The sequence below is a fragment of the Prionailurus viverrinus genome, unplaced genomic scaffold (genome assembly GCF_022837055.1).
Source record: "Prionailurus viverrinus isolate Anna unplaced genomic scaffold, UM_Priviv_1.0 scaffold_38, whole genome shotgun sequence".
In the NCBI taxonomy this organism is placed as follows: Eukaryota; Metazoa; Chordata; class Mammalia; order Carnivora; family Felidae; genus Prionailurus; species Prionailurus viverrinus.
This window is the reverse complement of record NW_025927606.1, coordinates 4197690-4213965: the sequence shown is the minus strand read 5'-3', so window position 1 is coordinate 4213965 and position 16276 is coordinate 4197690. Positions and strand designations below refer to the sequence as shown.

The 16276-nt window shown below is 55.1% G+C and overlaps 1 protein-coding gene across 7 annotated transcripts in view; it reads right to left on the bottom strand.

Annotated features, from left to right (window-relative positions):
* SPIRE2 (spire type actin nucleation factor 2) overlaps positions 1-15867 on the bottom strand; it is a 34753-nt gene extending 18886 nt beyond the window's left edge. For 2 of the 7 annotated variants that reach the window (XM_047846314.1, XM_047846319.1), the window contains exons 1-2: positions 15502-15867; positions 2884-2927 (exon numbers count right to left, since the gene is read on the bottom strand). In XM_047846314.1, the coding sequence (XP_047702270.1) occupies positions 2884-2927; positions 15502-15772 (315 nt within the window). In that variant the 5' untranslated portion in view covers positions 15773-15867. Of the gene's footprint in view, positions 1-2883; positions 2928-3809; positions 3886-7197; positions 7296-7713; positions 8054-8261; positions 8494-15501 lie in introns of those variants that run through there. The other 5 variants (XM_047846315.1, XM_047846313.1, XM_047846316.1 and 2 more) reach the window with 5 other exon arrangements.
* Positions 15868-16276: the final 409 nt, after the last annotated feature.

The window sequence follows — 16276 nt, the reverse complement described above, 5'->3', positions numbered from 1 at the left end:
ATGCAACTGAACACAGAGGGCGCGGGCACCTCCAGGGTCCCCGCTTCTGCTCCGCACGGCTTTCGTATTTCGACATCTTCCCTTTACGACAAGGATACAAAATGACAGTGGCTCTTCTCATGTCATTAACTACTCTGAGCCCTTTGTTACTTACCTAGGGGACAACATAACTCACAAGACAATGGCTGCTTTCTAGGTAAGGAGGGAGGCACAGGACCTCCGGGCACTGCTGGCAGCGGGCAAAGCTGGACTTAGGACTGGGGATCTGCTGGCGGCCGTATGCCAAGACGGAAGGCCTCTTGGTGGCTCGTGGAGCCACGCCCTCACCTTCCACCCCCAAGTCCACTGGGCCTGAGGGTGTGGGGGGCCCTATGGCATCTCCTCTCACTTCCTGCATTGCCACCGCCTGGGGCCCGGAGGGTGGGGGCAGCCCAAGCAGAGCTGGAGGAGGACACACAGGGAGCCAACGCTGGGCAGGAGACATGGGCAAGACAGCCTTCTTGGTCCTGCAGAAGTGCCTCAGGAAACACCCTGAGCCGGGAGGGGGCCAGCGTGCGGGGAGGGGCGGGCCTGTTAGGAAGAACAAGGCTCCAATGGAGCAAAGTTCCAGCCCAAAGTCAACACCCGTCTCCGCCGCCCCCAGCCCCACTTGGAGGCGGTCCTATCTCTGCTTTACGCAGGCGAGGGTCACAGACCCAGCTCTTAAGTCACCACCCAAAATCATGAGTTGGAGGGCACAAGGCTAGGGCCAGGGGGAGTCCTCTGTGGCATGAGATCTTCAGAGAGTACCCTAATACCCCCCAGGACTACAACTGCCCCCGGTTCTTTCTTGGCCCAGAGGTAGGTGCCAGGAAGGAGGCGATGGTGGAGGTTCACGCCCACTCAGCTCTAGAGACCCTGCCGACCCCAGGGCGGCTCTGCCCTGGTCCCTACCGCATGGAGGCAGACAAAGGGGCCAAGCAGGAAAGTCCCCCGCAGTCCCCAGTGCAGTGCAGAGTATCACCGCAACCCAGCCATGCCTCTTTCTCCTCGTAGCTGGCCTAGAGTTAGAGGGTTAACTCCAACATGAGCCTCTTATCTGATAGGTGCTCTGTTAAAAGCTTCTCTGTGCCCCGGCCCGGTCCCTGGAAACTTTCCCTGAAAGGCAAAGAGTCCGTACTTTCCCATAAGGAAAAATCTGGGCAGCCAGCCAGAGTCTCAGAACCTAAGCCCGACCTGCCCGGAGTTACAGGAACTGAACAGGCTCCCAGTAGCCACAGGAGGCCAGCTTTACCCCGGTGCCAGCAGCAAGAATCTGGGTTAACACAAGTGGCCGCCCTGCCATAGTGGCTGGGGTGGGGCTCTCATGGTTCATTTTTGGGCCCCCCAGCACAACAGTCCAGATTCGACCCCCACGTACAAAGTTTGTGTGTATCTACCGCGTAAATACTTTCAAACTTGATAACAACAGGTCTCCTTTGGAATGCCGGGTAGCGGATACAAACTCACTTGGGGACCCTGGGCCGTAGGGACAGCCCTGGTTGCACCATCTGAAAGGCAGGGGAGAGTGTTTCGGGCCGTGGATAAACAAAGTATCCAGAACACTCCGAGGGCAAACAGCCCTGCCAGGAATGGAGAGGAGTCTTGAAAACATGTTGTTCTTTTTTCCAAAGCAAATTACAGAAAGCAACATATAGTGACAACACCAGACCGCTTCAGAGCTCCGGTAACCACAGGCAGGGTGCTGCTGGGAAGGGTATCTTATCACTGACATTTTTTTTTTTTTAAGATTTTTTTTTTTTAAGTTTACTTAGTTATTCTGAGAGAGACAGAGAACAAGCAGGGGAGGGGCAGAGAGAGAGGGAGACACAGAAGATGGGAAGCAGGCTGTGCACTGACAGCACAGAGCCCAAACTCACAAACCGTGAGACCATGACCTGAGCCGCAGTCAGACGCTTAACTGACTGAGCCACCCAGGCGCCCCTTATCACTGACATGATGGCCAGGATGTGGGGGCGCCTGGGTGGCTCAGTCAGTTAAGCGTCTGACTCTTGATTTCGGCTCAGGTCATGATCTCTTGGAACCAAGAGACTGAGCCCTGAGTCAGGCCCTGCACTGACAGAGTGGAGCCTGCTTGGGGTTTTCTCTTTCTCTCACTCTCTGCCCCTCCTACCTCGAGTGCTCCCTCTGTCAAAATAACATTAAAAAAACTGCAAGCATGTGGTAATAAGAAAAAAGAGGAAAACTCTGGGATGATTTATTATTGTTTTTAAATTCTCCACAACAGAATATGTAGCCTCTTTTGGGCTGTGACCACCCCCTACCCTTGGTGTAACACTGTACTTAATACATAAACACACATTTGCATAGAGCTTTCTTAAAGGCCGTGGAATGATAAACATCAAGTTCGGGACGAACTCCCCGGGGGGCAGGTGGACACAGAGAGAAGTGTTCCTGGGAAGATCTGAATTCTGGGTCGGGCGGGGGCTCCTGGACATTGGCCACTGGGCTGGTTTTCCTGTTTGCCCCCCAGACCCACTCGGCCTGACACTCTGCACCCAGGGGCTCTCGCCTACAGACCCCATCACCTTTGCGCCCTCCCCCGGCCGGTGCGAAGCAGAGCCTGGAGTCTGGGCCTAGAAGACAGGCAGACGGGGTGTCATCGATGCCCCTCCCCTTCAGGCTTTCCTGGCTTGCCAGGTTCCGCACCGCCCTGGTGGGCTCTCTGTCCTCACCTGTCCGCTCTCTTCATCAAGTCCTTTCGATTAAGGTCTTTGAGTATTTTGTCTGTGTCCCACCTCCTGGGAACAATCGTGTAACTTTATATGCTTTCTAATTTACATTATATGACACGTGTTAGTTTTAATGTGTACCAAGTAAACTTAAAAATTGTTTTAAAGGTACCTGGGCTTCTGAGCTGGCTGGTGACAACACCATCGTTGTGGACTCTGCAAGAGGAGATAACAGGCAGTCAGGACACGCCCCAGCATCCCCGGGAACCAACAGATGGACTGCCCACCCACCTTCCCCCTCAGGGACATACGGCATACCCTCCACACTCTCCACTGGAACCCCCGAAAGCTTCGACAGGCCAAGCCGCCACTCATTTGGACAGACACCTGCAGACCCATCTTTGGGCCTGGATATCCAGGTGAGGGGCCAGAGAGTGACACACACCCCGCCCACACCCCACACAGCAGTCACACCCAAAGTGACCACGCAGCGGGGAGCAGGGTCCCCTGGGGAAGCGTGCTTAGAGGCTGGAGGCAAGAGAGAATGAGTTAAGCCTCCTCCTTCGTAGGAAAGACCTCATGGTCTGAAACTCACAGTACCCCGAATGTGCCCCCGAATCATAGCAGAGTCAGATGAGAAACCCAGGCTCAACAGAAACAACAGATTTTGCTCTGGAATCGCTAAGAGCTGAGCTGGGTAAGCCAGCATCCGGCCGCTACCTGCAGATTTAGAGATTTGCCCCCAGATTGTCAGCGCCTCCGTCAGAGAATCAGAGTCTCTGGGTTCAAGCCCAGGAGCTCAATTCAGCACTGTGATTTTATTTCATCATTAAGACATGGCACTGAATTAACGTGTTTACAAATGCTCATCTGCTGTAATCCATACACAAGCCAGGAGGTAGGTGGCTCTGTTACCCATTTCACAGATGAGGAAACCGAGGTCCAGAATGTTGAGCTCATTTCCCGGAAGTTGTCACAGCTAGTAAGTGGTGAGGCCAGGCCAAGGGGCCCTGGAATCTGCCCCAGCTGCTCCCCCACCCCCCACCCCACCCCCGGGTCCCTCAAGATGCCAGGCTGGATGAAACAGAGAAAACCCACCTACTTCTGCAACCTTCCTTGAATGCAGCATGCAGGTGGAATCTGTGCTAAGAGATGAACTTGAATTGCCTTAATTCTTTTTGGAATGAGGTAGGGCATGAAAAAAAAAAACATACACCATGAAATTCTCTGCTAAGTGAACCTGCTAACTCCACAAATATTTTCAAAATGCCATTAAGAACTAGGAAGATTGCCAAAGATAGAGTTTGTGTTGAGCTGATCCATTAAAGTAATGGAAAACCATCCACTCCAACATCAAGAGAGCGGGAAGTGAGCAGCAGGCGGCAGACTGTGGCCCGCGTTTGAGAGTTCCATGAGTGTTTGTAGCTGTGATTGGATTGGAGCAATGGAAAGAAGAAAACAGACTCAGAACAGAGGTGCTCCCTGGAAGAGGCCAGGGCCCTGAGTCATCCTGGGGACCAAGAAGGGGGGGGGGGGGCAGCCAGCCCTTCAGTGCCCTTTACAGACCGAGCACCATACAGTCCTCTGGTCAATGGGAAGCCTTCTGGTTGGAATAATTTGAATGCCTGTGTCCCTGGTTTAAGCAGTCCATATGTTAACAAAAGTACGTGTTTAGTAATCTGATTGTGCTTCAAGTTGTAAGGACTTGGGGAGTCTTTGGGTTTTGATGAGAAGGCTGTCCCCTTGGGAGGTTCAGGGCAGACACTGTGTCCAGCTCTTTGCTGCACAACTAACAAATGTTTCATTACGGCTTCAATCCACAACCACCACATACAGGTTGGTGCCATGACTCCCTCCTTACGGATGAGGAAACTGAGACTCGGGCAGATTGAGAAAATTACACAAAACCACACAGCTAAAAAATGACAGAGCGGGGACCCCTCCCAAGCACTGCCAGACCCCAAAGTGCACCCTCCTGAACTGCCCACCCAGAACACCCAAATATGACTTCACGGAGCTACGGTAACTTTGTCACCAAGCTGATCACATAGCATTGTACAAACCACCTTTTCCTTATTTCAAAAACCGTCTTGGCGCACCTGGGTGGCTCAGTCGGTTAAGCATCCGACTCCTGGTTTTGGCTCAGGTCCTGATCTCACGATTCGTGGGTTCGAGCCCCACATTGTGCTCTGCGCTGACAGCTCAGAGCCTGGAGCCTGCTTGGGATTCTGCTTGGGATTCTGTCTCCCTCTCTCTCTGCCCCTCCCACACACACACTCTCTCTCTCTCTCTGAAAAATAATAAACATAAAAAACCCCCACAACTGTCTTGGAGGGAAAGCAGTGAGACCCAGACAGAAGCAGGAGGCATCTAGGACTGAAGTGTTCTCCACGTCCATCAATGTCTCATTGAGGTAGGGCTGGACCCAGGACGCACGGTCTCCATGGTGTTGCCCCCCCACTGGGTGCTTCTCCCTCCCTGCCGAGAAGAGCATCCTCACCAAGATGTACAGGAAAAGAAAAGCCGATGCGATTTCTTGCGTATAAAATGACAAATGAGGAGAAACCAAGACGCTCGGGAGTTTTCTTGGAAATGATCATGTGTCACAGTTCCCAGAGGAAGTGTCCCCCCCCCCAAGCGGGTGGGGCGAGTGGTAGGACAGGTGTCTGACAGCCTCACCCCTCTGTGCCTGAGTGGGGAGTATGGGAAGGAGTTCAGCCCAGATTCCCACCTGTGATGATGACATTGAGGGTCTTGCCTCTCACCTCATTTCTTTATCTACGGAGGCAATCTTGGGAGGCAATACCTGCCCAAGCTAACCCACGGCGTCACCCAAAGAACAGGTGAGGCACACGGTGTCACCTCAAAGAACAGGTGAGGTAACGAACGGATGCAGACACTTCTGAGGGCGCCATAGCCTGTGAGGATGTGCACGGCATCACTGTGCTATGATGACCATGGGACCGCCAGGACCTCCCGGCCAGTTTCAGACCAAGGGCATCCTGTCTGTGACTCTCTTTAGGCTTGAGGTCAGGACAGGGAGTGGCCATGGAGGAGACGCCCTCTTCAGCCCCCCAGAAGGAGACCGCACACGTGCGGGGGTCGGGGGGAGGCCAGCCAAAGCAGCAGCTACACTAGGCCTCCCAGGCCGGACCCCCCCCCCCCCCCCCCACCGAGGTCCCTAATTATGGACAATGAATGCAGACTCCACAAAGGGCAGGGTCCAAGCTCAAGCCCAGGGGGCCCCCGCCTTTCCAGATCTCAGGCTGTTTCCTCAGTACCCCCGTGCGGCTAAACAGCACGGTGGGTAGACCAAGGCCCTTGCAGGACCCACACTCAATGCTGGTGGAAAATGGTCACAATCCCAAGGAAGGCAGCCTGCAGCATCTCTCAAAACTTCAGCCCTGGGGCGCCTGCGTGGTTCAGTCAGTTGAGCGTCCGACTGTTGGTTTTGGCTCAGGTCATGATCCCAGGGTCATGGGACTGAGCCCCGCGTTGGGCTCTGAGCTGAGTCTGGAACCTGCTTAAGGCCCTCTCTCTCTCCTTCTGCCCCCTCCCGCTCATGCGCTCTCTCCCTCTCAAGATAAGAAATAATAATTAGGGCCCCTGGGTGGCTCAGTCGGTGAAGCGTCTGACTTCAGCTCACGTCATGATCTCACGGTTCATGGGTTCGATCCCCGCATCGGGCTCTGTGCTGACGGCTCAGAGCCTGGAGCCTGCTTTGGATTCTGTGTCTCCCCCTCTCTCTGCCCCTCCCTCACTTGCACTCTGTCTCTCTCAAAAATAAACATTAAAGTTTTTTAATAAACCAATAGATACATAAATAAATAAAACTACCACCCCTGCTTGTCTTGATTCAGCAGGTGTGCTCAGGTGCCATGGTGTGCTCAGGTGCCATGACACCAGAGTCTACTTGCGTGGTGCCTCCCTAACAGCCAATCGCCGGACACGCGACACGATGTCGGCACAAGGGGGCACTGGACAGCCACCGACATGGAGGAGGTGTCCTTGGTAATGAGACGATCGGAGCCCCTACTGGGGGGAAGAGTTGCCAAGGGGTGCTATTTGCCACACGCTGGCCAACACGTAAAACACACCGGGCCTTCTCCTGCTGTGAGAAGGCTGGCAGGAGACTCCCACCGCGCTGCCTTCACACTTTCTGAAATTGGAACGTGTGCTACGGCATTAAGAAATTAATTTCCGGGGCGCCTGGGTGGCGCAGTCGGTTAAGCGTCCGACTTCAGCCAGGTCACGATCTCGCGGTCCGTGAGCTCGAGCCCCGCGTCAGGCTCTGGGCTGATGGCTCAGAGCCTGGAGCCTGTTTCCCATTCTGTGTCTCCCTCTCTCTCTGGCCCTCCCCCGTTCATGCTCTGTCTCTCTCTGTCCCAAAAATAAATAAACGTTGAAAAAAAAAAAAATTAAAAAAAAAAAAAAAAAAAGAAATTAATTTCCGTGCACGTGACAGTGGCAAGAACACGGCACCCACCTCGCTCTCTCACAATCCAGGACGGGAGCTCGTGGTCCGGAGCAAGTCCCTGGCTCTCTCTGAGCCTCCTCGGAGTCCTCTTTCCAAACAGCTATCAGCTACCACACAGGGGATTGTACAGATTAAGCAAAAACAGGGCCTGCTGACTCAGTCGGGGGAGCACTGGCCTCAGCGCTGAGAGTTCAAGCCCATGTTGGGTATAGAGACTGCTTAAAAATAAAGTCTTAAAAGAAATGAAAACACACGTGGTATCTGGCACCTAGCGTATGCTTCCATAAATGCTTGTCTCAATGTCAAATTTTAAAACTTAAATTAAGTAATGCCTCAGATCAAGCACTCGTGTCCAGAAACGAGCTGGCAGCAACCAAAGCTAAGAGGAAAATGCCTGCTCAAGACTGGGAAGTTGTGTGTTTGCTCAGCAAACAGAGAGCTCCGTGGGGCAACGGCGCCCGTGTCCCCCGGTCTCCGTTTCACTTCCGCCCGTGCTCACCTCCACAGGCTCTGGCTGACACCCACCTGCTTCTCCGCGAACTGACACCGCAGGGTGGGGTGTCCTCGGCCAGCAGCAAGGACCCAGGACCAACGTCACCCGAATCAATTCCAGGAAAGACCCGAGTCAGGGAAATGCGTGTGGGCCAGAGAACTCCCACAATGCACGCGTAAGGATCAGTCAACCCTTGCATTTTCACACAGTCCTGGTGAGGGAACGGTCAGCGTTCCTCTGCTCCTGCAGAACTTCCCCACCCAGGGCCTGCCAGTGTGCCCTGGGGCTAAGCCCGGGAAGGCCCCACTCATGGCCACAGCACACGGGCCGCAGCCTTGAAATGCAGTACGTTCTGAGGCGTTCCTCCCCGCTCGCCTAAGGATGGCTTACTTGAACTCCCTGAGTGCTCTTCAGGGATCCCCTCCTGTAGTCCTCCCCGCTGCCCCACTGCGTAGCCCGGGGAAGGGTGAGGAACTTGGCCAAGGTCACCTGGCTGAGATCCAATCCACGCCTAGCCTGGCTCTGAAGCCAACACCCAGACCGTGCGTTGTCCCCCTCGCTCACTGACCATCCCAGTCACCTCAAGTGAAAGGAGTCTTGGCCCTGGGGGTGTCCCAACACAGAGTGTGGCCTGGGGAAACCACACATGGTCGACTGGGGGTCACAGAGTGGGTCCTGGAACCAGCAGCAGCATCATGGGGAGCCTGCTGAAAATGCAGATCTTAGGGCCACCCCAGCCCCAGGCAGTATCGGGCTCATCAGGGTGAGACCTAGCAATCTGAGGGTCTGTCACATCCACCGCTGGACTCAAGTGAGAACAGCCCCTGTAAAGCATTAGATGGAACATAATTCCAGAACCCGTGTTCTGATGTCACTGATGATGGAATCCAGGTGACAGAACAGTGACCATTCTACCCATGTGACTTTCCCCTCCACGGTGGGCCAAATAATGGCCCCCAACCTGTCCACATTCCAATCCCCGGGACCTGTGGACGTGTTATGTTAAGTTGCAAGGGGACTGGGGTAGCATTTGGGAGTAAGGCTGCTAATCTGCTGACCTTAAGGCAAAGACATTATCCTGGACTTCTGGCTTCTCCGACTGTAACAGAATAAATTTGAGCTGTTTTGAGCAGTGAGCTTGTGTAACTTGTTTACAGCAGCCAAAGGAAACCCTTGTGCCCTGCTTGTAAACCGTTCTGCCTTCTCTCCTTTGCAGACCCAGATGCCCTCGACACCGAACAAGTGGGGTTTCCAGGCGGAGCTAAGACAGTGACAGGAGCCCCGTACTCCACGCATGCTGATTTGCCTAATTACTGGGCTGCCGTTTCCAGGCAAGTTTCCTCCTTGACTAGGTCCTCATTGGAGGTCAAACTCCCTCTGAGGAGTCAAACAGGATCAGAGCGAAACCCTGGCGCCTTCCTGCAGCTGATACTCACTGGCATATTTGTTCAAATGGCCACATCCCAGGACCAGACCAACCAATACCACAATGCTTCCTTTGTGGGAGCCACTCACATACTTCCGGCCCCCACAGGTCACCCCCTGGTGCCCAATTGAGAAGATAGTTGATTCCATCACAGGGGACAGAGAGCCCCTTCTTTGTGAAGACCTGGGTGGTGGGGGTTGCAGTGGGGGTGACCAGGGCCCTGAAGGGGGCAGAGACCCTGGGGCTGTGTCTCATGAGCCAATCTCGAGGGTACACAGGGACCCCAAAGACACCTTGACAGCTTCAACCTCTCCTAAGAGCACAGGGCAGAGGCTGCAAATGGCCAGTTAGGTACTGGGCCAGCCAAAGTGGCCACACGGGCTTCTCTTGGTCATCTGTGACAGCCAGCCCGAGGCTCACAAATGTCTGGACAGAGAGCACGGCTTATTGGGGGACGCCTTCCTGTGAGGTAATCTCTGCTCAGAGGTGAGACTGAATCAGGAATGAGATCTACAAACACCTGGCTCACACAGTCACACCCAGGCAGGTGTCCTTCCCAGCGCTCACACCCTCCCCAGGTACAGGCCAGGAAGGTCACAGGGCACATGGACGATGTTTTACATCACCGAGAAATGCGCACGGGACCCTGACCAGGTGCGCTCTACAGAGCCCCTTCCTCTTCCGAACACTAGGACCCGAAATCCTGTGAAGGCACTCACGTGCACCTGGAGGGCTGCTGGGCGAGGTACAAACAGAGACAGGAGACTCACTGCCACTCCTGTGGCACCCAGTGCTTTACGACACCAGGCACGTCCAAGGCTTAGCACAGCCCGTGAGGTGCAAATAAGAGTAACTCCCCAAAGCCAGGCCGCAGTCCTCACTCCCAGTCCTGCCCCACCCCTCCCCACTGGGTGACGAGATGGTTGCTTCGTGAACAAGTTTTCTCATCTGTGCGATGGGGATCAGAACAGCGTCAGGGGCGTAAACATGAGTGGGCCCAGCACATTCTTGCAAGAGCCTGAAAATGTCAGCCGCTGCCACCCTGGATTCTAAAGCAAAGTGCCCGCCTGTCCCTGGGTGGCTGGGCTTCATCTCCACACCGCGCCTTGCCTGGGTGACCCTCACAAAGCATAACCAAGGCACAAAGAGTCCCCAGATGCCAAGGGTCCTGTGTGATAGCAAGGGCGGGCAGCACAGACAGCACTGGTGGGAGAAGGAGCAGGACCTGAGAGTTTCAGCCAGAAATATTCTGACTGCGAGGAGACTTGCGACGAGGGAAGCAGGATCTCATCTTTCCAACCAGCTCTCACTGCTGCCCAGCATATCGGGACAACATCACTGGACACTCATCCACCTTCATCTGTGCAAATGCCATTTAAAAAAAATACTGGCAACGAGGCGCCTGGCAGGCTCAGTCGGTTCAGCGTCCGACTTTGGCTCAGGTCATGATCTCACAGTTCATGGGTTCAGGCCCCGAGTCGGGTTCTGTGCTGACAGCTCGGAGCCTGCTTGGATCCTCGGTCACCGTCTCTCTGCCCCTCCCCTATTCACACACACATACACACACACTCTCTCTCTTTCTCAAAAATAAACATTAAAAATAATAAATAATAAAAAAAAATACAGGCAAGCTAAAGAGAAGGTCCTCAGTCACTCAGGAGGCGACCTCCCAGTGAGGTCTATGGAGTCCAGCTTGAACACCTAAAGCCCACAGGACCAGGGGGCCTCCCAAACCAGCGGCCCAGAGCCAATCCTAGTGGCCACGGATCCCACCCCGTGGGAAAGGGAGAGGACGCACTGGGCCAGGAGACCGGAAGGAACACCCACAGCGGGGCCAGCAGGCCCCCGTACTTGTGCAGAGCACTGCAGAGACAACGAACAAGGGGGCATCTGTGTGTGTGTGTGTGTGTGTGTGTGTGTGTGTGTGTGTTGTCCCTGTGTGCACACACACTTCCCGGGCCCAGGGCTCTGTACTGGTGTTCCCTCACTCGTCCTCACCCCTCGCCAGCATGTGCTAACAGCACACCAGTTTATGGAGGAGGGGCGCACTGGTGATGGTGAGATGCCAAACTCAGCTGCTGCTCTCGCTGCCAGGCCGAGGTGGAAGAGAGAATTCCGAGCCCAAGGCACCTGGGGGGCTCGGTCAGTTGAGTGTCCGACTCTTGATTTCAGCGGGGTCTTGATCTCATGGTTCATGAGTTTGAGCCCCACATCAGGCTCTGTGCTGGCAGCGCAGAGCCGGCTCGGGATTCTTTCTCCCTCTCTCTCTGCCGCCCCCTCCCTGTTCACACTCCCTCTCTCTCACAAGAAATAAACAAACATTTCTGAAAAAAAAAAACAAAAAAACAAAAAAAGAATTCCAAGCCCCATAGAGCTCATGACACAGAACACCACCATCCAATGCACGACAGACTATCAATCGTTCCTGTGTTTGAACCTTGGGGCTGAAAATGAGATGAGTGGGAGGGCCCTGGGTCTGTGCAGTGGTGGCCACTCCGAGAGCCCTACCCTGGGGGCAGGTGCCAACGCCATGGGGGCCATGGGGGCAGCTGCCCTCCAGGCAGAAGAGGAAGGAACAAGAAGGGGCTGGAGAGGCAGATGGGGCCCGGTGGACAGGTCACGTGAGGCGCCCAAGCCAAAAAGTAGGGCCTGTGAAAAGTTTCAGTACCAAAACTGACAAGAAAAAAAAAAATCAGAATAATAGGGCAGTGTGTACCTTAGCATCCACAGGAGGGGGAAGGTGGGAGGTGATGAGCTCACTCCCGTCTCAGACACACCTCTACCCACATTCATGTCCCACCTCTGCCTGCCCAAGAGAGTTATGGTGGACAGCCCGGTGCCTGGAGAAGTGTTTCCCGAGCAGTGGTAGGCCAGAAAGGCATCTTTCCATCGAGGTGACAGCCAAACACGGGGAAAGGAAGCAGTCACTCTCCTAGGGGGAAGTGCCCAGGACAGCATCAGGTGGACAAAAGCCACTAAAAGCATTTCAGGGTCACAGGATCACTGACCAAGCTGCACTTAGGGAATTAGCTGTGCCTCGGGGAACGGCTCCACACAGGCATTCACATCGATGCCTGACAGAGTTTCCTGCCTCAATTAAAAAAAAAAAAAAAAAAGGAACCCTTTCCCCATCAAGAGGTTTTAATAATGGCCTCTTAAAAATAACTTCCCATGTGGGGCGCCTGGGTGGCTCAGTCAGTTAAGTGACCGACTGACTGACTGACTCGTTTCGACTCAGGTCATGATCCCATGCTGACAACTGGGAGCCTGCTTAGGATTCTCCCTGCCCCTCCCCCCCCACACCCGCTCAAATGTGCTCTCTCTCTCTCTCAAAATAAATAAAATAAACTTAAAAAAAAAATAACCTCACCTTAACACATTTTCCCCACTTAAAAAAAAAAGTACTCCAAGCAGTTATGAAGTCTTCAGACTAAAGGTTAGGATTCGTTTCCACTTCGCTGTTAGAGGCGAGATGTATGCTCATACATTAATCATTCCCCAAAATGTGGTGTTTTTTTTTGCGGATTCCTTTAAAGTTCTTTTAAACACTTACTTAAGGCTAGATTTACCAGCACTTTGTACCGAGGGACCAGGTGAGGTAACATGAAAAGATGCTGATTTTCCCGATTGCTTTTTACAGCAAGAAATAAACACAAATCCTTCAGTGAATTCACCACCCAAGTGCCAGCGAAATGGTGGATTAGCCACCCCTGAGGGCAGTTGGTCTAAAGTTTCAGCTGATTCAAGAAAGCTCAACAAGACTGAAGAGAAAGTTCAGGGCAATCCACTCTCCCTTATCTTTACAGACCAGCACGTCATATCTCTTATCCACCTTTATGAGACACGTTTATGAGCGAAACCAAAGACTGCATTGAATGGAAAATGGAACTGGGCTTCCTGATGTCCTGGGCCAGTAAGTCTCCACAGAGAGGCCAGGTGTGAGCCTGAAACCCCAGCCTGGATCTCTGGCCTGGTTGTGGGTGTAGAGGCAGCAGGAAGTAGGAGCTGACACATCCTGGGAACTGGAAGGAGCTCGGTGACTCCCAACAACGTTAGCCATCAAGGTGCATTTTGGAGGACCAATGAGAAACATGGCTTGACTCTCTCCCAGTTCTCACACAGAGCTGTACTTCTCTGTGAGGGCTGCGCTCTCTGCTAACCAGCTACCACTCTGTACCTCAGTTTTCCAATCTTTAAAATCAGAGGGTCAGACCAGGCAGGCCCCTATAGTCCTGTCCCGCTCTGCGGTGCCAGGAGCCACATCTTGGGTTATACTCTTTTCTTATTAATTAATTCTTTTAATGTTTATTTCCTTTTCAGAGAGAGAAAGAACGTGAGTGGGGGAGGGGCGGAGAGAGAGGGGGAGACAGAGGATCCAAAGACGGGCTCTGCACTGACAGCAGATATCCTGACGCAGGGCTCAAACCCATGAACCACGAACCATGAGATCATGACCTGAGCTGAAGGCACAGGCTTAACTGCTTAACCGACTGAGCCACCCAGGCACCCCATATATTGTTATCTCCAGGGATGGAGAGGGACACAGGGAGGAATCTATAGCTTCAGGAGAAAAGCTCTTTGTGAATATGCAGAGTCTAGCCGCGCCCCCCCCCCAACCCCCGCGGGAGGGCGGGGATAAGGCCATCCAGCAAGGGCAAGCCTCTCAGGCCCACCTACGGAGACCTTGCTCGCAAACATCAGGAGCTGGAGGCTGAATCCAAATCCTTCCTCTCTCTGTGCAGCTTTGGGGAAGCCTGAGCCTCAGCTTAACTGGTAAACTGGGAATAATACCATTTGAGTGTCTACTCACTGTTTTCACCTGTCGAATATCTTGGTGCTTTGTGTACAAAATACAGAAACTTGCAAATGTCTCATAGCAAAGGTGTAGAGGGAGGTAGGAGCAGGGCACAGGGCTGAGAAGGACCTTGGGAGAAATAGAGTGATGGTCACAGGGCGGGTTCAACAGACCCTCCTGTGACCAGAGCAGCTATAGCTCCTATGCAGCTTTGTGCTGGTCCTTTCGCGTCCTCCATGAGGACTCATGCAAACCATAGTCTCAGGACTAGAGAGGGCCCAGCTCTCCTCCAGCACACATAGCGGGCCTTTGTGTTTCCTACACAGTATTAGCTTTTGGGTTAATATCACCCAACATTCTAGGGGTGCCTGGGTGGCTCAGTCACTTGAGCGTCTGACTTCGGCTCAGGTCATGGTCTCCACAGTTCATGGGTTCAAGCCCACGTTGGGCTCTGTGCTCACAGCTCGGGGCCTGGAACCTGCTTTGGATTCTGTGTGTGTCTCTCTCTGTGCCCCTGCCCTGTTTGCGCGCTCTCTCTCTCAAAAATAAATAAACATTAAAAAAAAAAATTTTTTTAATCACCATATGCTCTAGACCAGTAGTACAGTTCTCCAGGGAAGAAAATACGTTATTTTTTTTCCTAAGAAAGAGGCTAAAAATCACTTAGATTCACTATTTTGAGTAGACTTCAAATATCTTTCAAGGGATTATTTGTTCTTGATGATTAAGAGCAGGAAAACCAAGCAGACTGCTCCCAAAATTTTACACACTCTTCTTGCTATTAAACCCAGCAAACTGGTAAATTCAGCAGATTCCAAAGAAGACACAGCTTCCTCCTTAGACCTTCACCTCCACGGAAAAAAGCTCCAGGAAGACATTCATTCGTTCCTTTTCAGCGTAAGGCATCTGCAGTCACCCATGCAACAAGGGTTCCACACCAGGAATCACTGGATGAAAAAGACTGAGGGCTACAGACCCCAAAGCAGAAGGAACCAGCGCCAGGTGGGGAGAGGTGGGGATAGGAGAGGCAGAATTGGGTCTATGGAAGGTACTCAACCATCAAAAGCCAAAATCCTTCTCCTGTGAGTTAAATACGCGAACCGCAGGCTGCCCACCGGCAACCAGAGGATGGTCGGCGGAGGGTTCTAGGAAAGGGAGGGGGTATCCCAACACCAGGTGAGAGAGAGAAGGATGGGGAGAAGCCGTCCAGCAAAGGAAGGGTGTGGAAGGGTACGAAAGGGGGCTCCTGCAGGGGTTCAGGACTCGGAGGGTGTGGAAGGGGGCGCCGTTCCAGAAAGGGAGGGTGCAGAGAGGGGGCTCCGGGTCCACGAGGAGGGTGGGGACGGAGAGGGCTCGCACCCAGCAGAGGACGAGAAAGGACAGGAGAGGAGAGGTGAGAGGAGGAGAGAGAGGAGAGGAGAGGGGGGGAGAGGGGGAGGGGAGGAGAAGAGAGGAGGGGAGAGGAGGAGAGGGCCGAGGAGAAGGGAGGGTCGCAGCCCATCCCCCCACACGCCGCGCGCGCGCTCCCCGGCCCCCACCCCCGCCCCCCGGAGCGACCCGCGCGCCCGGCCACACCCCCGCGCGCCCGCCGGCTCTCACCCGCGGCCCCTGGCTCCCGCCGCGCGCTGACCGAGCCGTCCCGGCGCAGGAGGATGTCGGCCGTGTCCCGGATGCGCCGCCCGCCGCCCGGCGCGCCCCGCAGCCCGCGGCAGCCCTGGAAGCACACGGCCCACGCCTGCTCCTCGTTGATGGGCTGTTCGTACGCCTTCAGCACCTCCTCCAGGGACAGCTCCCACGGCTCGGGCCGCCCCGCGCCCCCGGCCCGCTCCCCCGCGGCCGCGTCGCCGCTGGAGCTGCCGGCCCGGGCCATGGCCGCCCCATTATCGCCTCCTGCGCGCCCGGCCGGTTTCCATAACAGCCGCGCCGGGGCGGCCGACGCACCCGCCGAGCGCGGGGGGCGGGTCCCGCGCCGCCGGCCGCTGCTTTGTCATCCTCGGGCGGCCCCGCCCCGCGCAGCGGCCGCAGGTGAGGGCGGGGCCGGCGCGGGAGCGAAGGGGGAGGGGCGCCGGTCCGGTGGCGGTGGGGGGGGGGGGGCGCAGAGGGGAGGGGCGCGGCGTGGCGGGGGGGGGAGGGGCGCGGCGTGGCGGGGGGGGGAGGGGCGCGGCGTGGCGGGGGGGAGGGGCGCGGCGTGGCGGAGGGGAGGGGCGCGGCGTGGCGGGGTGGGGGGGAGGGGCGCTGTGTGGCGGGGCGGGGAGGGAAGCTGGGAAGGCTGCGCTCCCGGCCCTGGGGGGACCCGGCGGGCCAGGCGGAGTGGGGGAGGTGCGGGGTGGCTGGGCGCGCAGAGCCGGGGCCGGAGGGAGGCGCGCTGCCCAGG